The sequence below is a fragment of the Oxyura jamaicensis genome, assembly GCF_011077185.1.
Source record: "Oxyura jamaicensis isolate SHBP4307 breed ruddy duck chromosome 5 unlocalized genomic scaffold, BPBGC_Ojam_1.0 oxy5_random_OJ106502, whole genome shotgun sequence".
NCBI classification, from domain to species: domain Eukaryota; kingdom Metazoa; phylum Chordata; class Aves; order Anseriformes; family Anatidae; genus Oxyura; species Oxyura jamaicensis.
In genome coordinates, this window is record NW_023303958.1 from 18,855 (window position 1) to 43,184 (window position 24,330).

Below are 24,330 nucleotides of genomic sequence, written 5' to 3' on the forward strand. Positions count from 1 at the left end.
ACCGTCTCCTGGCCGCCGCGGCCTGGTCCCCACTAGGCCGCGCAGCGCCACGGCTGGGGCCGCCTTCATCGCCTCGTCTTCCTCGGCCCCCTGCAAATAAAGCACATAAAGCACATGGCGTCAGTCAATAAAGGAAATAAAGCACATAGAGGACATGGCGTCAGTCGTGTTCAGGCTCAAACACTGCGGACAGGGAGATGGGAGAGGCCCGGGAGGTGAAGGCCGTGGGCATCAGGGATGGGGTAACAAGGGCTGGGGACAGCAGGGTGACAGGAGGACTTGGGGGCGTCACGGGAGGCATCAGAGATGAGGAGTAAATTAGGAACATGAGGAGCTGCGGAGGGGCTGGGAGGGACAAAGCCAGACCCTCCCCCAGCACCCTGAAACAGCCCCGCAGCCTGTGTGGCAGCCACAGCTCCCTCCAGCCGCAGCCCCTGGGGATTTTGCACAGCTGGGACCACTTTGGGTGAGGAGCACTCAAGGAAATGGTAATTTCAGGAGATGGGGGAGAAACAAATTCCCACCCTCAGTCCACGTACCACAATCTTCTACATCCTCTTAGACCCTCTCCAAATACACGGACACTACACACGTCTTCAATGCCACCGAAGACCAACCGAAGAGGCACTCTTCCCGTGCATGCTGCAAGTACTGCCATCTACATTCTGCCTGGCCTGGTGCAGTAAGAACAATTGCTTCCTGCTGGAAAGATGAAAACGTAATGGCTAAGCTCTACCTGCAGCTGCAGGCAGATTATTTAACTGTTTTTAACCTGAGCATCTGTGTAATGTGGGTAAATGCTGCTCTGCCCCCCGGGAGGAGAGGGCAGCTGGGGGAGCTGGGTGTAATCACTGCACAACATGAGCCAGTGCTCCTACAGTTGTGTGTGATGTAAAACTGTGCTTTGTACACAGAGGCTGTCCTACTCTACCTCTGACTTTGCACTTTTACCTGAAGTAGATTTATGACTTTATCCCATTACGTAAGAACATTGTGGGTGGTCTATTGGCCTGCCAAACCTTCCTGTAGGTTCTCATCACCCCCTTCTCACTTGCTAGGGACCAGCAGAGTTTCCGTGTCCCAAGTGAGAGGTATTGCCAGAGCGGTTCCCACTTCACCCCAATTATGTGTTGTAATAAACTTGCTGCTTTTTAACTTTTTGTTTCTACATGCACACAACTTTTCCTCTTTTGCAACCCATTTTGCACGCTACTTCCTAGCATACTGCAGCCCACTCCCTATCCACAGCTCGCAGGCTGTGAAACGCTTGTCTTGGTACCAGGCTGGGCTGTAACTAGAGAACATGGGTTGTGGGGTTACGGCTGCACGCAGAAAGTAACTCGCCCACCTCCCTTCATGAGATCTCACAGCTCAGCCTTCCTACGGGACATAACCAGAGGCCTACAACCACCTCATTAATATTTTAGGTTAAAAGGCTCAACAGATGGCTTTCTCAGAGCAAGAAATAGCAGAACCGGGCTTGGCCTGCCACCGGAGCATCGTGCATTTGCTTGTTGTTCTAGAAGTCAACGTGCTGCGTGTGCAGTGCAAACCAGCACCTTGGAGGACGAGCAGCCACCTGCACCGATGGGCAGCAGCAGGCAAGCAGCTCTTGGCATGGGGAAAGTTACAAGCGGAAATTAGAGCTGCTTATTTCACCCCCACGCGCAGCATTTTTTACCATCGTTTCAGCTGGGGGAGATGACAAACAACCCTTTCATATTCTCCCCCAACCTCTGCCAACCGCCTTGAGGGACACAGCCCCCGCTGTACTGCCCTCTCTTCCTGAAGGCTGCATGCTTCACCTCTGCTTTCATACCCAGCCAGCTTCCCGTGAGGCTCCCTTTTCTCCAAATGCTCCCACTCCTGGCCTTTTGCAAAGACAGTTGTGACCTCTTCACGTTTGTTTGTCCACCAGCTGTTGTTCTGGTACTCACCAAGTAGCAGGCTGCCTTGGACAGGGCTGTTCTCCTCGGGCATAGCCCTGCCTGTCCTCTCACAAAAAGGGAGCAAGAAAGGCATAAGCCATAAAGAACACAGCTGGATTTATTTTAATTCAGAGGACAAATGATAATTAGACGTTTAATGTAGGGAAGGGAATGCCAGAGTAAATCCTAAGTGTAAATGGGCAGAGGCAAAGGGTAAGGCTTTGGCAGGGACACCAAGCTCTCATGCACTACGTGATTTTGTAGCTCCTTGAAATCAGCTTTGCAGCACCTCTGAACCCAAACTGGACTGGGTACGGCGCAGTTTGACAACAGAGAAATAATTGAGTTTCATGGTTAAAACCGTCTTTACTCAAGAGTAACTTCTAAAATCAGCCTGTGCAATATTTACTGAAATTTAGACCACAAGCAGGACACTCACAAAGGGAGGCCCAGCTCAGGGTCATGTTTGAGCCTAGAATCAGACTGTACCAAAAATCACAGGCACTTAATGCTCAGGGAAGGCTGCCTGGGCAATCAGGAATTGTAACCGAGAAAAATACCTGAAAATCCAGAGCCAAAACACCTTTCTTGAAAGCCTGAGGTTGTTTCTCTTGAATTTCTGCTCGTGTTTTTTGTTTGTTTTTAGGACTCTGATTGTATGCTGTGGCTGAAGTTCCTGCTCCATCAGGTAGTAGCTATCGTGAATATTTTTACGTTATACAGCGATATAAATGAATTACAGGGATGTAGGTCAGTTCAAGGTGCACTCAAGTCGTGTATTCCTTAGGAAAGGTTTCTGGGAACATATAATCATGCAAAATGTCTCTTTTCCAGTTTCTGGGAACAAAAGAACAGCAAACTAGCTGGCAAGTTCTGCAGGCTTACCAAAGCACGAGTATTTTCTACCACATGAGGAATTTCTTCGTAGACAAAACACTTCTGTCTTAAGGAAATGGTGTAAAATGTGACCCGTGAGGGCAGGTTCCAAAGTACTGTACTTCTTTATTTAATAAAAAGCTACGATGATTCCAGAGGAAAATCCAGAGATGATTTAACTCACTTTTATCAAACTGTCAAGCATTCAGATAGCATTCAACATCAGTGTTTCTGCCATTTCAGCTAGCGTTCTCATCTAAGATAATAGTACAAAACTACAGAGCATCTACCAAGTTCAATCATCACAGACATAACACACCGATCAATAGCATAACATCTGCAATTGATGTGTTTCAGTATAAAAACCCACATCATTTCAAAAGACATTTGCTTGAAAAAAGGTAAGTACATGCACAAGGAAAGGTGCAATTCTCCTTAGATGCTGTAGTCGCCATACAGTTTTTTTAAACTGCCAAGAAGTACGTACACTGTGTTCCTCAGTCTGCTGAGTGAAACCGCAGCCATGAACACTCACCTATGTTTAAAACAAATCAAGCTCCAAGAAAAAGATGATTCTGGAGGTAAGAAGCATATAGGTCACCTTCTTTACAGAAGACAGACTTTCACAACAACCTGCAGAAACTAATGTAACTGTTGCCTTGAAGTTTTTTCAACAAGTGCTGCTCTAAGACCTCTATTCTCCCTGTAAGGGAGCTTGTTAAAGAGAAAACACTATTGCCTGTGCCATTTGTGAATTAGGTGTAGAAAGCCTAAACCAGGAAGTGATCTTGGCGCTGAAGTTCTGAACTGATATTTTGTTGCTGGGAGAAAATTGTTTTAATAAGTCCTGTTGACCCTGTTACTGAACATGAAGTGTAAAACAGTAGCCTAAAAATAAAACCAGCTTTAATGCTGAGTAAATGAAATAACCAAAGGGAGAAAGGAGCAAGACAAGGATTAAAGCAAAAAGTCATCCTTTCAATCCAGTCTCTGCCACAAACATGGCAATTAAATTAGACAAACAAAATCATATCAGAACCTTTGTATAATTTACCTGAAGGAAGCCTGGAACTATAAAGCCTGCATATGCTACTCTGGGTATTCCTAGCGATGTGATTAATACTAGGGTCACATTTATGTCCAACAACTGAAAAAAGGTCAATAAAGTCCTCAGGATGTTTCCATCCCAGCTGTGCTAACATCACCATCAATATCGCTTATGCACATAAGTGCACTTCGTGTTGGCATAAAGCATGCTACTGAAAAATCAAAATACCCAAGTTATTTTGCAATTTGCAGGCAACGAAGACCACATCTGCTAGTATCTTTATTCTTGAGAACATCAATAGTGCGTATTTGGACTTTTCTCAAGATGTGTGCAGAGGTCATCCTGACATACAGCCTTTGTTCACTACGCACAGCAGCTGTCTGGCCTGCTCGCCGGAAAAGGGGAGGCTCACGTTGCTTTACATGATGCATTCTCATGACCTATAGGTCTAAATCTTTGCCAGCTTAAAGCTAAAGAAAAAAAGAAACGCATCTTTCAGAAGCGAGATCTCCCAAAAGCCTGCAACTTTGCTCAACAGTGAGAAAATAAGCCCCAAAAATGGAAAATGCAAGAGACCAAGGAAGAGCTGACATTTATTCAAATGCTAATACCTAAAGATTTTGGGATACTGAACATTACCTCTCACCTAGAGAGACAGAAACGTATGCCCATTGCTCCACAGGAGACAGCCACTGCTCACCTCAGTACTTTTTCAGGCTATATGGCAGACCAAGAACCGATTTGGGACCTGTAAATGGCGGGGAATTCCACACAGCCGAGCTCGTGCGTTTGAAGTAGCGTGGTTTGCTTTTATAAAAGATGTCCTCCAACTTGGGGCTTACGATTCTCCCGAAGAGCGCATCGACGTTGGGAGGGTTGTAGTACTGCCGGATTACTGCTTGGCTAAGCTGATTCCCTGGAGAAACAAAAGTTATAATTCTTTATTTATTCATTTTTAACTGAAATTGCGGTGTATGCAGTTTGTATGCAGCGCGTCCTGGCTCCCTTCATCTCTAATCACACAAATACTGCAACAGAGAAACTCTTGCAGTTATATGATGTTTTAAATCTCCCCATTAATGCTTAAAGCTTCAGAATAGACCCCTTCCTTGGTGGGTGAGTATTGCACATACTGAATTCTGCCCAGGAACTAGAATATGTTTGCGAGAAGCGAGGTTTCTCAGCTTCTCTTCCTACAGGTAAAATTAGTTCCAACACAAACCTTTAGCTCCCCTTGGGTAGGTGGAATATGAAACGATAATGGAAGCAAGTACTTCAGAACCAGGACAATACCCTGCTGCAACCTGGCCTGTAACGTCTGGCCATATTTTTTTAATTTATTTTTTTAAGCCAATTGGTGTCGAGCACACTTCGAGGCCTAGTTCACAATTCTTCCATTCCCAATGGCAAAATAACACGTGCAGCAGTTAAGGCGGTTTAAAAAAGTTTTAAAAAGTGTTTTTCCCCAGTGTTGTCCCATGAAGCTCCCAGCTGGTAAAAGAGCCCTCGACTCCACACTCCAGCCACGTCACTGCACCGGTTAGGACTTTTAACTGTGCAAGGTGCACGTAGGAGAAATCGCGCAAAATCTTACACCAGGTCTTATTATGCATCGGAACGAAGCTGCAGGAGGGATAGGCTGGGGCACTGAGGACATTTTAACCTGCTACACGTACCACTGGCCCAGGCAGGGATGGGCTTGCGAGGCTGGCTTTCATCATCAGTAGAGTCATCGCTGTTCAGATCCATTCCATAATTATTGGGATTTATCTTGGGGGGCTTTGGATCTTTCTGGAACTGTGGAGTCATCTGGTATGAATTGCAGACAGGTGAATTCTAGAAGATGAACATATTACCACGTGTCAGATGCAATAGCACTGTTACACTTCCAAGTTGTTCCATGACACTTACAGATTAGAAAACCCCAGTATTCCACCCCTTGCTGTATCACAAAAGTTAATGTTTGGTGCTTCTCAAGCTTTGGTCAAAGAACTTGACCCAATTTCTACAGTTTTGACCCAAACACAACTTTGCACTGTCTTCTCCTGTCTGATTAGGCCACTTAATCAGCTGTTTATGACACAGACAAGCCAGCAGTACACGTATCTGATGTAGATTTGGTGCTTCCATTCATTATAAGCACACCTTAAATAGATCTGTCACATCCTCAAAGCTGGTGCTGAGTAACGCTCTTTAAATATTTTGCAACCAAACTCCTGGGTTGTTTAATTATTTTAAACTGAATATTACCTTGCACAGAAAAAGCACATAGAACAAACGGCACTGTAATTTTGATGGAAACAGTAAGACTCAGAGAAATGCAAGTCATGAAGGAAAAAAACAAAAACAAACCTTAAAACTGTAAATTTCACCAACCATGAAATATAGGCCAGTTCTTAACTAGAGGGACAAGCATCTCTGAAGAGTTGAGAACAGTTTCGCTTTTTTCATGGCTTAGTACACATTAAAGTTAACTCATGTTCGCTGTTTTTGCATGTAAAGATTGAAATACGTAGCTTTACAGGGAGATAAAGATCCATATATTTGTCTTTGATATTCAAGGAGTACATTCGCCTCCAGCATCATCTCACATTCCAGCAGCTGTGCAGCACGACTGCAATCCTGTTTATTCCACAGACTCTGCTGCCACCCGGTGGCTGTTTCCAACTTTGAGTTTCAGTATCACTATTCCAGCGTACCTGCTGCCAGCAAGGTTCACTATTTAAACTGGGGGAGTTCAGAGGGGGCAAGGCAACTTTAACTTTAACCACTGCCTTATCCTGACAACAAGAAAACGCTGACAAATACTTGCTGCTTCCTTCCTTTTCTTTTCCCTCTCCAGAAGTCATTTAAGTACTCCAGGCCACCAGGAGTCAACTTCAGGAACCCAATTAAAAAAAATATTACAGAATCCCTTCTTTACTGAAAGGGAATAAAAAAGCAGACGGTAATACTGCCCATAGTTATTACAGCATGCCAGTGCTGGAATCAAAGTTCTCCGATGTAATCTCTTGAAGAAATTTCACCAGAGGGAGCAGAGTTACCTCTTTTTTTTCTGTGTGCTGCGTTTGGGCTACATCTTTAGCCTTTTGTTCCTCTGGTAGTTTCTTCTGTTCTTGCTCCTGCCTCTTCATCTCTGCTAGCAACCGCTCCTCCTGCTGGCAAGCCGATGTCACAAGTGAATTAAGTTTACCTTACGAACTAAACTATGCCGTTAATCCAGGGATTCACATTTTTTTAATACACAAAAGAAATCTAAACATCTAATTACAAGTCTTCGTTGCTAGAGGTGCTTTCTTTAAGGAGCACTCTGAATGCAACGTTTTGAGCTTTCTTCACAAAGCGGCACAAACGGACCTTCCTATTCAAGAACATAACATAACGACCTGCTGCTTTGAAAAACTTGCTACTGGCTTCTTCAGGACACAAACATCAGGTATCAGCTGACCTCTGAGATGGACAAGTCTGTGCTACTGATCTTAGCCTCTCTTCAGACTAATAAGCATACAAATACACTAAGTATTTGTAGAGCCCAACTCATCTTATTCTACAGCAACCACCCAGAACAAGCCAAAAGAATCTGCCCCTAGGTGTGCTTACTCTTTCCTTCTGGATGTAAATAAACCAAGAAACTGCGAAGTCAAATGGTACACATCTAAAGTCGATAAATCCCACCCAGTCTTAGCAGCAGGACAAGCTGTACATGGGTCTGCCACCAGCTGCCTGTCATCTTCATAGCACTAACAGGGTGAGGCGGCTTCCAGGGCACGCGGGGATCCCCAGCAAGGGATTCAGCTCCCTGAAAGTAGTCAGGCACCCACAGCTCTGTCAAGTATCAAGTAAAGACCTAGGGGATGAGATCCCCTGGAACACTGTCCTTAGGGACAAAGGAGCTGAACAGAGCTGGCAACTCTTTAAGGGTGTTTTCCTCAGAGCACAAGAACTCTCCATCCCCCTGTGCAAGAAAACAGGCAGGGAGGGCAAAAAAACAGGATGGCTGAGCAAGGACCTGCTGGTCAGACTGAGGCACAAGAAGAAAATGCACAGGCAGCGGAAGAAAGGACATGGGGCTCGAAAAGAGTCACAAGAAAAGTTTCTCTAGGTACACTGGCCAGAAGACAAAGGCCAAGGAGAGTGAGGCCACTGGACCAGTGAGCCTCACCTCTGTGCCTGGGGAGATCATGGAACAGATGCTCCTGGAGGCAATGGTGAGGCACGTGCAAGAAAAGGAGGTGATCTGAGACAGCCGGCATGGCTTCACCGAGGGCAAATCATGCCTGACCAACTTGGTGGCTTTCTACAATGCAGTGGCTGCATCAGTTGATAGGGACAGACCGGCTGATGACATCTACCTGGACTTCTGTGAGGCCTTTGACACAATCCCACGTGACATCCTGATCTCCAGATTGGAGAGAGGTGGATTTGAAGGGCGGACTGCTTAGTGGATAAGGAATTGACTGGATGGCTGCACCCAGAGAGTGGTGGCCAATGGCTCCATGTCCAGGTGCAGGCCGATGACAAGTGGTGTCCCTCAGGGGTCTGTTCTGGGACCGGTGCTGTTTAGTATCTTTGTCAGTGACATAGGCAATGGGATTGAGTGCACCCTCAGCAAGTTTGCAGGTGACACCAAGCTGAGTGGTGCAGCCAACACACCAGAAGGAAGAGATGCCAGCCAAAGGGAACTGGACGAGCTTGAGAAGTGGGCCCCTGTGAGCCTAATGAGGGGCAACAAGTCCAAGTGTAAGGTGCTGCACCTAGGCCGGGGCAATCCCAGACGTGAGCACAGACTGGGAGAAGAACTCACTGAGAGCAGCCCTGCAGGGAAGGACTTGGGGGTTCTGGTGGACAAAGAGCTCAGCAGGACCCAGCAGTGTGTGCCTGCAGCGCAGGCGGCCACCTGCATCCTGGGCTGCATCACCAGAGAGGTGGCAGCAGGGCAGGAAGGGGACTGTCCCCCTCTGCTCTGCCCTCACAAGGCCCCACCTGGAGCCCTGCATCCAGGGCTGGGGCCCCCAGCACAAGAAGGATGTGGGGCTGTTGAAGCAGGTCCAGAGGAGCCACAAAGATGCTCAGAGGGCTGGAGCACCTCTCCTGTGGAGAAAGGCTGAGAAGCCTGAAGAAGAGAAGGCTCCAGGGAGACCTCATTGCAGCTTTTCAGTACTTAAAGGGGGCTTGTAAAAATGGAGAGCAACATTGTGCTCATACAGATAATGACAGGACAAGAGGGAATGGTTTTAAACTAAAAGGGGAGATTTAGATTAGAAGTTAGGAGGAAATTGTTCACTCAGAGCATGGTGAGACATTGGCACAGGCTGCCCGGGGAGACTGTGGATGCCCCATCCCTGTTTAGTTAATCTATGCCAGAATGACCAGTGCAGAAAATAACCTTATAAAGTCTACAGTCTGTACCTGTGTTTCTGCCAAAAGTGGTATGAATATAAAATTGGGATGTTGCTTCTGAAAAATCTGGAATTATTTTTTTGATATAAGACAAGTACAGATATACCCATGCACAAAGAGGAAAGCCAAAGCCTTCAATTCAACGGGTGTATTATCTGTCTTTTCTTCTTACTCTGCTGCCATCTTAAGACAGCAAGCACAGCTGCTGTCCATTCCAAATGGAACAGAGGACACACAACAGAAGTGCTATAGCTGGCTCTAGTTCAGAAGTGCAATAGCTCGCTCATCAGGGTTCTTAACAGCTTCAGACAAGGGGCTACTGAAGTCAGGGGCATATCTACTTACTTTTTTCTTCTCCATCTCCTTCTGGAGCTGTTCTTTAGCAGCCAGTACTTCCTTCTGGAGGCGAGCTGCCTTCTCTTGCTGTTCACGTTGCCTGAGAACCAAAGCAACAGACCATTACACTCAAAATTGTACAGGGGTACCCTGCCATCCACAGAGCCTGCTGCAAAACCCAGCTTTTCAAGGCGCTCGCCATCATACTTCCTACACTGAACTCTGAACTACTTCTTGGCAGCTCAGTACCCCCAAACAGTCCAGAAATACCCAGCACAAAATAGCTCTTCAGTGCTCAGACCTTTCACTAGTGCCCTCTGTTCCTGCTTCTTTTCAAAGTCCCAGCACATAATTTAACTCATAAGTGGGTATTATCTTACTTCTCTGCTTGGATCCTCTCCTGTTCCTTCCTCTTCTCCAGCTCTCTCTCTGCAGCCAGCTGTTTCTCTCTCTCCTGTTCTGCCTGCCTCTGCTCAGCAATCTTCCTGGCACGTTCCTGCTCCTCTTCCTTCTTCTTCTGCATTAGCTCTTTGTGCCGACGTTCCTCCTCCTCCTGGTAAGCCAAAGAGAACTACTCACACAGGAGCCTGTACAGGCACAGGCTCCAGAACAAAGAATCAGGATCACCTTATCTGACCAGTAGCCACCACCATGCTCCTGATCTTTGAAAGACAGGGTTAACTCAGAAATTTAACACTCACTGATTCATAACTTAAGGCCTTCATTAAGAATCTGTACAGAACTGTGGAAGAAATGCAGGTCACAAACACCACTAACAGCTCACAGGATATTGCAAGAGGAAGCACAACATTGCAGACAGCTTTGAGGACAGAGCTTCTCCACTACCCTAATTTTTACTCATTTGGGTCGTTAGTACTCCTGGCTGGATTCCTTGCTCACAAAGACCGCAGCAGACCGCAGCCATTCTAACTGCAAGCAGGACAATAGGATGGGCTCCAGCACAAACCTGCAGCAGTGCTTTTTGTTTTCTGGCCTCTTCATCCTGCCTGCGCCGGGCCTCTGCTTCTTCCATTTTCTTGGCAGCTGCTTTCTTTTTGATCTTCTCTTCTGCCAGCCTTTCTTCCCGCACCTAAAACACACACAGCTAGCTGAATACTTAAGTCTCAGATGGGACAGTGCTCTGTGAAGGTGAATTACTGTGGCAGTAAGTCTCAAAGATGCAGAGCTCCCATCCTCTTATGAAGATTGTTTTTTGGCCACCAGGAGTCAATGGGATCTGAGCTTTATTTTCAAAAGGGAATATTTTGCGAAATTACCTTCTCTTGCATCTTCACAGGAATAGACTGACAACTATTCTGGTACTTATACGTCTAATATCACAAGAATGTATTCTAAGAAGCACAAAACAAAGCAGATGGAAACACTGAAAACAAAGCAAATGATTGCTACAGTCACATATGCAAATTGTCTGAAAATCTCAGACACAAGATAAGGTCTGGAGGAAGGATGTTTATTTTCACATCTTCATCCATTAGTCAGATGAGAGAACGACTTTAAGTAGACAAAGCCAGACTAATGGTTTTATCTACCTGAAGTTGTTTCCCTACATGACTAGTAAAGCCCTAGTAAAGCCCACTTAAATTCATAACTCTAGAAAATAAAGGTTTTCACCCGCCATTTGTGTAACCAAGAGAAAGCTTAGAATCACTAAGCGCTATGTTTCTGCAAGTGTCTCTGTTCAAACGTTCTTCAGTTCATTCTCTGCATTTCAGCAGCCTCATTTCCTCTTTCTGGAAGGCACACTGACATAGCATCATAGCGTAAGCAGAACAGTCCTTACCTTCTCAGTCTTCTCATCAAGTAGAGCTAGCTTCTGCTCAATGCGCCTTTTCCTCTCTTCCTCCATTTGCTCTGCCCGTTCCCGAGCTTGCAACACTTTACGGAGGCGCTCTTCACGCTTCCTGTAGGACACAGCCCAATGTTATGGTATAGGCTAGCTGGATGAGTTCCTTCCGTAGACTTTATAACTCAAATATAAGGCAACAGAGACAGTCCTTGGGCAGCACAACATTCAGTGTACCGGTGCCCTGGTTTCATCTAGAATAGAGTTAGTTTTCCTCCTAGTAGCTGGTAGGGTGCTATGTTCTGGATTTAGGATAAGATTAAAACTGATGTTTTAATCGTTGCAGAGCAGTGCTTACACACTAAGCCAAGGACGTTTCAGCTTCTCGCTCTGTCCTTCCAGGGGCTAGGGGTGCAGCAGGAGCTGGGAGGGGACAGACCCAGGACAGCTGACACCAACTGGCCAAAGGGGTATTCCGTATCATCTGATGTCATGCTGAACAATATATAGGGGTGGCTAGCCAGGGTGGGGGGGGCGGCTGCTCGGGGATAGGCTGGGCATCGGTCAGCAGGTGGTGAGCAATTGCATTGTGCATCACTTGTTTGTACACATTAGTAGTAGTAGTAGTATTATCATTATCCTCATTATTTGGTGCTTAGCTGACGGCTGGGTTAAAGCACAACGACCGGGTAAGCTGTTTAAACATTGGCATCATCTTTAAGCTCCATCTGAAATAGAGGACTTGAGGCAGAAAGCTGAAAAAGCAGTCAACTATGAAAGGTAACTTTTTAGTAGCGTCTTAAACCTATGCAAACAAATACTGTCTTTACAGTGCAAGCAGACAAGAACTTTTGCTGCATATCTGGAATTTGCAAGACAAGTAGCCTAAATACGGGGCCCTACAGGACCAGAGAGAACAGTCCAGACAGACAAGGCAGAAAGCTTATACTCACAGCTTTGCCTCTTCTAGTCTCTTTTTCCTTTCTTCCTCCACTTTTTGTTTTCTCAGCTGTTCAGCCTCTTGCTTTTTCCTCAGAGTCTCTAGCTTCTGTCTCTCCTTTTCCTGAGATGGATTGAAACATGATTATACTCAGCTGACAGGGCTTCTTTCTACCTCAGCCTGCTCAGATTAATTAAGGACCCAGAGATAACACCATGGAACTGCAGCTGCAGCCACAGCCAAGGGATAGTAAGAAGCCTGAAACAGAGCTCAGGTAGCCTATGATGTGGTCACGGATGTCTGAGAACCGATGTGATGGACAACGAGGCAGTGGTATTAATCCTCGAAAGCAAGAGAAGAAGCTGAGTTGTTGGAACAGAAGCATCAGCTCCTAAAGTTCAGGCAGCTTCCACAGATTGCAGACAGAAAACACCATGATTTATGTTGGTAAAAAGAACCAAAAAAGCAGTGCTAATGCTTGGCAATAACACTAACATCCTGCAGAGAGTAAAGAGGACAGATGGTGCTCTAGGAAACACATTGCTTGCTTCAGCTCGGAGCTCTCACTGTCTTCTTTGCTTCCTACAAAGATTTATCTCGTGGTAAACCACCACCATTTAGACAGAGTGCTTGCAGGTTGTTTCGAGCACACAGTTGGCCCCATATATCATCCACACAGAAATGCAGGGCGTTTTTCCCATTTCCCCAAGCAATCCAGCTAACTCAGCCGAAGCCTGCTGCCAATTAGAAGAGCAAGATCCAACCATCACTACAGTCATGGCAAACACTTTAAGATAAACTGATTTAATGCCAGACTGCATACTGCAAATGCCTCGTTACGACAACTATAGTCTCACTGCAAGCAAAGCCATTGATAAGCAGGGGGAAGTACTCAACAGACTAATTACCTTATGCTGAGCTTCACGTTGTAAATGATTGGTAACTAATATCCAAACTAAGAGCTATCACTTATATCTTTCTGCTCAGGTTTTTCTTAGTTATGTTAGCCCTCAAATGGAAAAAGTTCTAAGGGGGAAGTGGCCTGCAGACAGAACAAAACCTAAGATGTAACTTTCAATGCAATCACAGCAAAGGATCCACTGAGCAGAAGAGACTTTTCTTATCACACCAGCTCCTTTGCCAATACAGACACATCAGCAGGAACACCACTGAGATTAGAGGTTGAATACTTCACTACCTCTTAATGATACGCTTCTCTTAGCTGCTGGAGTACAGCAAGACTCTGACCAGTGCAACCATGACAGCTTTAAGCAATACAAGGAAGTTCAGATATTAAATTCACAAGATATAAGCTCGATGCAAGAAAAAGTTTCAGCAGTGTGCCCTCCTCTCCCTTCCCAGCTTTCCTGCAAGTGAAAACAAGCCCTAGGTCTACCTTATATTGCAGGCAAGTTGTTGGATATGAAAAGTATGAGCAATCTATGCTTGGCATGCTAGTTTCTAGCACATCCCTAGGTACATCAGTGAAGCTACACCGTTGTACCAGCATTACACTGTCAGAGCTGTATTCTGAAATAAAAACTACAGCGTGCTGATTGAAACCTGTTTTTCACAAGCACTGACTTCTCTTCCAAGTCAAATAGCAAATCTAAATGCAGAGCTGGTATAGGAAAGGGGTACCCACCTGGTGCAGGCATATTCCTACTGTAAGTCCAGACCATCCAATTAAACTGACATTACTTATGACAGCATTGTTCTGGGCAATCAGAACACAGAGAAAAACAACTCCACTTGCAAATATAGAAACAGATACACCCAAAAACCACTCTGTTTGGGGTACAGGAACTTTTCTTGTGATGCTATAAATTTCACTGTAGTAACACCTAGGTAGAGGCACCTGCCTGCAGACACAAAGGCAAGCCATCCATCTTCACTAAGAGCTGGCTGCAACAATTAAACTGCCTTGATAATGGTGCCTATTAAATTTGGGGACTCTCATACCTGTCTCCCTGACACAGCACTCTCCTGTTAAGGACAAGCTCATGTTTCTTTCTGTATGAACAGTCTGATAAACCTCAGAATCCTAGAACATCCTGAGTTGGAAGGGAACCACCAGGATCATCGAGTCCAAGTCCTGGGTTCCCAAAGGACCAACCCAAGAAAATAAAAAAATATATATATATCAGACCATGTCTGAGAGCACTGTCCAAAAGCTTCTTGAACTCCAGCAGCTTGGTGCTGTGACCACTGCCCAGGGGAATCTGTACCAGTGCCCAACCACCTTCTCGGTGAAGAACCTTTTCCTGATAACCAGCCTGAACTGCCCCTGTCGCAGCTCCATGCTGTTTCGCAGAGCGCACACAGTGGGACAATCCCTTCTTTCGACCAGCAAGCAATGCCTTTCTTGATGCACCCCAGGATACGGTTAGCCCTTTTGGCTGCCAGGGCACACGGCTAGCTCACGTTCAGCTTGCTGTCAACCAAAGCCCCAGATCCCTTTCTGCAGGGCTGCTCTCTAGCATCTTGTCCCCCATTCTGTACAGATAGCCAGGGTTCTCTTTCCCAGATGCAGAATCAGGCACTTGTTCTTGTTAAACTTCATATCACTGGGGGATTGCCCAGCTCTCCAGTTTCTCCAGATCCAGATCATTTGTCCAGAAGCAAGGCCTCTCCACCCTAAACAGGGTCAACAGATCCACCCAATTTGGTATCGTCCATGAACTTGCTCAAAAAAAACTAAAGCCCTTCATCGAAATCATTTATGAAAACATTGAAGAGGACTGGTCCTAAAATGGAGCTCTGAGGAACTCCACTAGTGACAGGTTGCCAGCCTGATGTAACCCTATTTACAAGAACCCTCCGGGCCCGACCATCAGCCAACTGTTCACCCATCTTATGTTCACCCATCTTGTTATGTTTTTATCTAACTGCATTCTGGTCCTTTTGTCCAGAAGGCTACTGTGAGAGACAGTATAAAAAGCTTTACTGAAATCCAGAAAGATTACATCAGCTGGCTTCCTTTGGTCAACCTAGATGGATGATCTTGTCATAAAAGGACATTAAGTTTGTTAAACATGACCTTCCCCTTGTGAAGCCATGTTGGCTGCGTTATTATTCAGGTGCTCTTCACTAACTCCCAAAATAATCTTCTCCATAATTTTACCAGGCACTGAAATTAGACTGACAGAACATCAGGAGCGTGACAGAACATCAAGAGGCATTTGCTAAGTTCTCACTCATTAAGAAAAGTCCTAGAAAGGAGACTTTGGACATGCAGACTAGAGCTATACACACCCAAACTGCAGTATTCAAAATCCTCTTGGCTTTCATTTCCCAGTTATTTCCAGTTTTCCTTCCCCTGTTAGTTGCTAATACCACAGGGGAATGCTACAGAAATAAGCTTAGACTCTGAATTAGAAATCTTTAGGAAGTTGACTAGTAACAAGTTTACTTAGTTTATGTAAATGTAAACAGAGAGCTTGATGTTGCTCCTTAGTTTAATATGGGTGGGAAAAGACCGTTTCCATCTGTGCTTTACCTTAGACACTCTTTAGACCCTCATCTACCAGCTTACAACAGTCTTTACTTACCTTGGGATCAGTTTGGAGAGGAGCGTTGTACCTGATGAAAGACTTTATTACTCCATTTCTCCCCACAGAACTTGGGGTCATTAGGAGCTGATTCTTCTGCACAGTGTGCAAAAATGTTTTGAAAGGACGTACAACCTAAGAGAAGAATGCCAAAAAATGATGCTCAGGTGTCAACAGGAAACAATTATTGGGGAAGTACAGCGGGGTTGTAAGGATCTTACTTTGCTGGCTGGACAGGTAGGGGATGGGGTCTTTCTTCTGGGAGGAGAAAGCCCTCCATCTTCTGCTTGCTGATTGTCATAGCGTTGATCCACAGCTCTTTTGTAACTCGGTTTTCTCCTGCAAGGAAAATATAATCTACAGTACACCGCAAATTCTCCCGATCGTCTCAAATTCAGGTTTTAAACAAAGATCATAAAACTACCCTATCTCTAAAGATACTTCATTGTGTATACTCAAGTAGTTATCTAACAAAATGTCCCATGTGATAGAAGATACAAATTAAATAATCTTTTCACAGAGGCAGAGAAAACTTATTGCAAGAGTTCCACAGTCACAAATCACTGAAGCCCTTTAACGGTTTTTCAGTGTTGAGCCTGTTTTGAACAGGGGACTGGATTACAGACCTCCACAGGTACCTTCCGACCTGAATGATTCTGTGAATATACCTGGCACTTTGGGGTGGTTCCTGGGTCTCCCCATTCTGATTTACGTTGCTTTCTGAAAGAAAACGGTTCAACAGTTAGTTCTAGTCACCCCCAAAATCCCTTCCAACATTGATTTAAAGCAAACAACAGATTTAGAAGCTAGCAAAATAGGGAAAAAAAAAAAAAAAGCTGCCACGCAATATGCACAGCAGGACCTCGTTGCTTGCTTTCAGGAGTAACCGTACAGTATCATACAAACCTAGATATACAAAATAAAGCAAAGCTGTCTGGAGTTACGCACAGTACACAGTTTGCACCAATACACTATTGATTTTTGCACAGATACAATACAACAGCTTGCTTCAGAAAAAGGATGCAGCTAGGTCTCCCATAACCTGAGAACATGTAATCCTTCATCTTCATGACACCACAACCTGTTTCCATACATTTCCCAGGGCGGAAAATGACAAGTCCAGCACAGGTTCCTAGCTGCTTATCTCTTCAAACAAAACGTGTTTTAAATATTAGATTAGTCTTTGAAATTGGGCTTTCAAATTGACTAGCAAGCCTTTCAAACTGCCAGTCTCCCTAAGTCATGACTATTTAAAATTCTGCCACAAAATCCTCTAGCAGTTACCGTTGTTGTTCATCTCCTGCGGCTGTTCATTTCTGTTGACAGTCCGAGAGCGAAGTGACATTCGCGGACCTTCGAAATCCTGTAGGAAAAACAAAGGGGTTTCAACACAACTCTCGCACAGAAACAGGCGATTACTGCTTCAAATCCTGACATCACGCTGGCACAGACACTTTAATATTGCCAGAGGATACAAAGATACCAGAAAGTATTAGTACCAGCACCCAGAGTGAAGTCTTGACCTCTAGCTGTGAAAAATATCTTGGGACACCATCTTAGCAAATCCCTTGATGTCACGTCATCAGCAGAAGCACAGACGTTAACACAGAGCATCTGCAATGAGGGACTGGCTGCTTAAACTGGATGGATGAACCCAGACTGCTGAGGACAAAAACATTCCTAGATGGAAACCTGTTTATGTTCACTGGTCTTCTGGCAAAGAACCAGGCAACGCCCATTTTAGTTAGCAGTGATGAACAAACAAGACAGCAACGACAAACAGCTCATTGCCTTGGTTTATCTATTTCTATTATTAATGAGATATGTGCTGCTGCTTGCCACCTTTGCACTTACACAAAAACAAAGTTACTTCTGTTGTGGTAACAGTGTAATATGCCAGGGCGAGCAGACAACGCCCTTTGCAATCTGCACTCTGCTTGCAATGCAAGCATTAATTCCATCCCCCAAACCCGCCCTGGCCAGCAAGTAGGCTGGCAGCCACAAAGGATTTGGGTAGAGAAGGAAAAAACAATGATGGAAATTTCATCCTCTGCATTTTTTATTCTTTTTTAGCATCACATCCTAAGGCTAGGTATAGGAAGCATCTTGCTGGCCAACAGAATCACATGGATCTGGTTAATTTGATGTCAGGCCTGAGAAAAACCTGACCTTTAAGTAACAGCACGCATAAAGGTATGATTTTTGTCTATAGGAACGTATAAAGACAATTTCATTTTTGAAAAGGTTGCTGAGTAGCCACGTTTTCCCGCTGCTCGTAGCTGACAAAGGAAGTCTCTGGAAGGAACTATACCACAGTTGGTTTGCTCTGAAAAATGCCAATAGACAGATGGCTTATTTCACCATGTTACTTTATCCTGAGAATGGAAGGGGTTACAAAATCCCGCTCCTGACAGCAGTGGCATAGAAATAAAACATGAGGATCGAGGACAGACCAACAGCACTATGGGAACTAGACTGTACTTATAAGTTCATCAAGGTACAGAAACAAAAGATAAAGATTCTCTTCTCGCAGATCTGCAGAACTGTTGGTTCATTTTTTTTCCTCTCCACATTTTCACTTTAAGCTTTTCCACACCTGAAATTCAGGCATGTAAAATCCACAAGCACTAGAAGAACTCAATTTATTTGAACTTGTGCAGATCTGCTGAGAAACACAGCAATACAAGCACATGTAAGCCTGTCCTTGCTTACAGAAGTTCAAAGGCCACAGAGCTCAACTCCATTAATTCAGTCTTTTCTTACTGACAATTATTCTCAGCAATACACTGACAGTATCCTCAGATTTCTTCCTCATGAAGGCAGTGGCAATTCTGAAGGGGTACATTTTGACCTGAATCAGATTTACAGATTTCTGTGGTTGTCAAAGACAAGCTGACAACCTTTCAGCAATCTGCAGGACTCGTGAAAAGGTCAAAGGAGCTTTAAAAATAAAGAAACCTTAGAGAAACAGCAACAGCGCACCAACTCTGCCCAACTGAAAAAAAATATTAAATTATAAGGAGGTTGTTTAACCGTCTAGGTATGAATTCAGGGCTGAATTTTCATACAATATATCTCTAGCAAATGGATAAGAAACAGCCAACAGAAAACAGGCCTCTACTTAGAATGCCAGCAATACCAAGGAATGAATTCAGTGCTTGCATGCAATCATTTACATCACTAAAATGCGCACATTTAAATATATTTATAAAAGATAAGGATGTTATTTTTGAAAGCAGCCTTGGCTTTGAAACATCAGAGATTATAACACCATACAGGATGCTTACCTTTGCTTGCACCCAAAATACGCCTCGTGTCAGGTGTGCTCATTTTCTGAAGTAAAACTTGACTGGCTTTTATTTTGATAATTTTGAACTTTGTGATTAAAACAGGCTTGACAGCATCAGACTTCTCTCTAGTCTGTTCACCAGAACCAGGTGTGGTATGGATAGGCTCATGCCTGTATCTGAGCTCAGTGCTCTACACTTGCTTTATTCAAGTGCTGTGCACAAGGTTGGCTGAGTCTGGCTGCCTGTGGTCGGAGCTCCCCAGTCCCACAGTGATGAATTAGAGATGTACTCAACCCATTCTGGTCACAAACCAGTGCAAACAGGAATGCTTTTAACCTCTGCGCAAAACTTACCAACTTTGTGGGGGTACAAGGTCCAGGAGGAGGTCTAGAAAAAAAAAAAAAAAAGGTAGCTATGGTTAATAACATTGAGGAAACTGGGAAGAGACATGGTATCCACAAGCCATGCATTTCATATTAAGAATTGCCACTGGAGAGAAAACAAGAACAAACAAAAAACCCTCCCCGAGCATGATATTGATGGTTCAAAAAAAATAATCTTGAAGTACTCACCCAGTTTTGACAATTGTTTCTTCATCCTCTGGTACCTCTTCAGAGCTGGAGCCTGGAGAAAATAAAACAGGGTGCCAAAGTTATAATGTACAGGCCAAGACACTCTGCAAGGTTCACTCAGGACTGTTGTCTGCTCTGCCTCCTGAGTTATTGCCTGCAATTCAAATGCACGCCACTTCAAGCAAGGGCACTTAATGCACCAAAGTAACATTAGAAAAAAAAAAAAAAAAAAAAGTTGCCTGCAATTTTAATATATTTTCAATTACAGGTGAGTTCAAAGCAATATTCAAAGCGCTTACATTATAAGTGGCCAGGTTTGGGCTCTGACTCATCTTGCATGGCCATGTCCAGATATTAGCAGTGGTAAAACCAGCGTTATTTGCAGAGTGCTGCTCCCTGCTAAGCACTCCAGCTGGCGCAGCGGTAGCTAGCTTTCCAGTACCAACACGGGCTGGGAAATGCTGTTAATAATTAAGGCAGATATGCAGCCCCAGACTGAGAGGAGTAAACACGGCCAGACATCACACAGAAAGGGAAAGTCAGGAGTCTGCTCCGCAACATCCTTCACTGCTGATATTGAAGGCAACGCAAGCCCAGGGGCTGTTCACATAGCCAGTGCAAGATCTTATGCATCAGAGATGCAGCGGGCATCGTGTGGTTGATTAACACTGATGCAATTAGCTATCTGTTTTGGGCTTTCAGACATTAACAAGCTTGCCTGGAGGTGTCTGAAGCACCTCATTTCCTCTCCTTACACCCCAAAAGTTTGACTGGGCAAGAGATCAGTTGTGTCAAGCAGTGCTAAGGGAAGACATAAAGCCTTCCTTAAGCCTCCCAGACAATCCAGACCAGAACAATCCAGATCGATCATTTAAACTGGGCAGAAAACATTAATTGGGTGTCTCTTCAGAGTTACCGGTGAGAACAGTTCCCTACAGCTTCATTTTTACTGAGGAAGCCCTCGACACAGAGCTAGAAACTTGGACACAACTCCACACTGCCTGGTTACCCATACAGGAAATCCTACAGCAACTGCAGAGCTCTGGTTCTGGAAAAACGTTTAACAAGAGCAGTTAAGCTGAAGTGGAGAGAAACACCTTGTCCAGATATATCCTTCCCCAGCCAAACCGCATAATTCACAAAAAGTCTGTTTTAGACAATACAAATACCACAGAGCTGTAGCGCTACCGATTAACATCACAGCAGCATTATTTCAGCTGTCCTAGTTCTCCCATCAAACAAACAAGTATGTTTTGCAGAAGAGCCAACCTTGCCTCGATTTCTAACACCCTGAACTTCAGGGGAAAGTCCTCTCGTCTCACTTGCATTTCAGGAGCCATTTACTAGCCCACCAGTTACTAGCCACTTCACTGAGCTTGCAAAAAGGAGAGGTTATATCCGTCACTTCATTCTGCTGCACCAAAACCGATGCTGGCATTCCAGCAGCACAGAGCAACACTTAAACCACCAAGCTGTCCCTTGCAGAAACCTGCCTCTATACAGACTAAGCGTGAAAAACTTTTTTAAAAAATTTGAGAAGCTCAGTCTCAAAATTTCTTTCTCAAAAGAGAGGCTCTGGAAGAAGGAGATTATTTGTAAAAAGCAGTGAATGCACACACGATAGCTACCTTGTTTCCCAGAAAACAGGCAAGACATGGCCCATGCTGCTCTTAAGAAAGCTACAAAAAGCAACAAACCCCATTTGCCAGCTCTCTCCTCAACTTCATCAGCTACCACCACAGAAACTCGGACGTTAAGGCTGTTCTCTCACACGATTAGAAGGCTGAACTTGCAAGCCACAAAGCTGATTCTCAGTTCTTTAAGTTCACCCTCATGTAGGTATGTAATTTTTTCAGCCGCAGAACCCAATCACGCAGGGCGGTTGCTGTAAAAGCAGCCCCATTCGGCTGCCTACCACGGCCAGGACGTGAATATACAAGAACCGTTACCAGAAAACTGCTGCCTCCTGAAGTAGGAGCAAGCCTCAACCACTGGGCAATGTTCTGCAGTGCCTGGCAGTTCCCCTGGTCCTAGCAGGCTCCTGGGACTTCCCCTACAGCTTTTGGGGCTGTGTCTGGAGGGGCAATACATTGTGTTTTATCTGCTGGCTACTGTGTGGATTCTTGCAACCACAAGCGCTGGAGCTGTGGTCCCACACGACTGGAAAGCAGGACCTCAACAAAACAAGCGGGAACGGAGCAAAACAAATTTATCTGGTGATGTCCAAACTTACTGTTCATGCCACTGGAAGACACAGACACCTTCTGAGTTGCCCTGCTCTTGACCACTGTCCTGGCAATGGATTTCCGGATCAGACTTTCCCTCTTCCGGGCTCGTGAGTATTTCTCTGCCAGCGAGGTTCTGGAAGTCATGGAAGTTTTACCCAGCAGGCTTCTGCGCACAGAGCGCCGGCTTTGCCGACAGCCTGTAGGAGTCCCTGGGCTGTCCCCCACGCGCTGGGAAGGTTTTTTGTCAGCCCCTTTGTTATGCTCCTGCACGTGAGCAGAGACATCCATCTCCTCCAGCCCAGGCTCTTCACTGGGCTCTTCACTTAAAATTACTGTAGTATCAGCTGCTCTTGCTGTCTCCCCCTTAGACACAGTCTCACTTTTTCCTGCATCTTTTGCCTCGGGGGTGGAAGGGACCAGCAGCTCAGGTGCTGCTGGCATAGGCTGTGGTTGGGGAACACTGCTCTCCTCTGGATGATCAGCATCGGAGCTCAGCAGGATGCTTGCAGAGGGCTTCTTTGCTGGTTTAGAGACACTCCTCTGGATGTGTAGCTCAGCGCTGTTACGATCGCTGAGGCCAATTTCTACTAAGGGAATCATCCCTTCGCCTTGATGGCCAAGAAGTAACTCTGAGTACTTGGGTGCTGCAGCCTTGGAACTTGTCAGCTGCTGGGAGACCGTTTGAGCTGAAGAGACGCTTGAGGTTTCTTTGACCTCAGTGCTGATCGGTTCCACATTTTCTTTATTTTGGAGTCGCTGGGAAGATCGCTTGGAGGGTACCAGTTTGAGACTGCTAGTCCTCCTTCTAGATAATCTAACAACAGAGACAGCGCGTTAGAGCGGGACTGGGCACAGGAGCAGACCAGAACTCCTATCACAACAGTCCCTTTGCAGGTCAGAGCGTGCTGTTCCCAGACTAAAACAGCAGTAAGTACAGTTAGCTTGCCTGCATCTCTATCGGTAAGGTTGCTGCGTTACAGTTAGCTCATGTTTGTGCTGGAGGCTGCGTGTGTCTGAAAGCCCTTCTGTGAGACACTACGTTGTGCTTTTGCAGTAGAAAGCTAACCTTCTGTATTTAAAGGTAGTTGTACAGTCATAACAAGGAGAAACGCTAAGTAGGTGAGCGGACAGTAGAAGACCTCACCATTCCAAAATACGGTAGAAGACTGAGAAAAACAGGATGAGCAGTATGGGAACGGTAAAACAAAGATCACAAGTTCTCAAAACATAAGAAAGGAGGAAAAAAAAAAGAAAAGGGGAAAATGGAGAAATTAAAGTGTTAAAAAAATGTGCATATATGGTATAGAGAAGCGTTGAGTGGCTTGTGAACCTGCAGTACTCAGCCAATGGGGAAACAGAGGAGGTGATCAGATGTCGAGTAATAAGGAATAAAAGGTTACAATACGTTTACTATAATGCATTTAACATATACAGAGGTTTAACGTATACAGAGCTGCAAAAAGTAACTAACATGACATGATTGTCTTAGAAGAAATAGCGAGAGAAAGAAGAAGTGGGAGACACAAAAGGGACCCAGGCGAGAGGAAGAACAAGCAGGATGCGTGAAAGGGGCCCGGGTGAGAGAGAAGAAATTTGAGACGCAAAAAGGCAAGAGAAAAAATAAACGGGACACACAACAGGGACCCCAATGACAAATAACTGCTCGTCCCCAGCCGACCACTCGCTGCTGCAGCACGCCCAGCCCACGGGCTGTGAAACACGGCGCGCACCCGGACCTTTAACGCTAAACGCAGAGGATGCAGGCCGGTAACAGCCTTTACAGCCCGTTATCTCCGGGCTTCCCCCCTCAGCCCCCGGAGGAGCCGCATCGGGCCCGGGGGCTGCCTACCTCCTCCTGCCGCCATCCCCCTGCAGTGCTGAACCCCTCTTCTTCCTCTGCCGGCTCTTCTGCGACGGCGTCTTGGGTAGCAGCTCCGGCTCGTCGCTGTAGTGGCTGAGGGAAGGCGAGGGAAGAAGCGAGGTGAGAGGAAGCGCGGCCGGATTGCGGGGCGTTCCGAGGGGGAGCAGCGGGGCCGTTACCTGCCGAACATACGCGCCGCCTCGTCGCGGATCTCCCGCAGCCACAGCAGCTCGGTGTCGTCCACCTGCCGCAGGAAGCCTGCCAGCAGCCGGCCACAGGCCGCGGGGAGCTGCTCGGGGCCCGTCATGGCGGCGGGGCCCGGCACAGCCGTCATGGCCGCCATCGCCTCAGCGCCAACCGCTCCCGGGCCGCCTGGAATTCAAACGCAACGCCCGCCCCCCGCGGTACCGTCACGGCGCCCTCAGCCTATCGGTGCCGCGCTCGCCGCCGCGCACCCTCTCCTATTGGTTGGAAAGCTGTGGGCCATGTGGTCCTT

At 45.8% G+C, this 24,330-nt stretch overlaps 1 protein-coding gene across 5 annotated transcripts; it reads right to left on the minus strand.

Moving 5' to 3' along the window:
- Window positions 1-2,705: 2,705 nt before the first annotated feature.
- LOC118157384 (inner centromere protein-like) lies at window positions 2,706-24,232 on the minus strand. 5 transcript variants are annotated; one of them, XM_035311683.1, is made up of 18 exons: window positions 24,014-24,231; window positions 23,823-23,927; window positions 21,979-22,787; window positions 19,746-19,797; window positions 19,527-19,560; window positions 17,168-17,246; window positions 16,552-16,603; window positions 16,105-16,222; window positions 15,884-16,018; window positions 12,346-12,455; window positions 11,390-11,510; window positions 10,556-10,678; window positions 9,969-10,141; window positions 9,598-9,688; window positions 6,897-7,010; window positions 5,529-5,688; window positions 4,553-4,768; window positions 2,706-2,765 (listed from the first exon to the last, which is right to left on the minus strand). In XM_035311683.1, exons 1-17 carry the CDS (start codon window positions 24,175-24,177, stop codon window positions 4,554-4,556), a joined length of 2,655 nt encoding a protein of 884 aa, XP_035167574.1. In that variant the 5' UTR covers window positions 24,178-24,231; the 3' UTR covers window positions 2,706-2,765; window position 4,553. The 5 variants fall into 5 exon arrangements, with proteins under 5 accessions (XP_035167574.1, XP_035167576.1, XP_035167573.1 ...); XM_035311685.1 differs by lacking the exon at window positions 2,706-2,765 and adding an exon at window positions 2,836-4,315; XM_035311682.1 differs by lacking the exon at window positions 2,706-2,765 and adding an exon at window positions 2,836-4,322.
- Window positions 24,233-24,330: the final 98 nt, after the last annotated feature.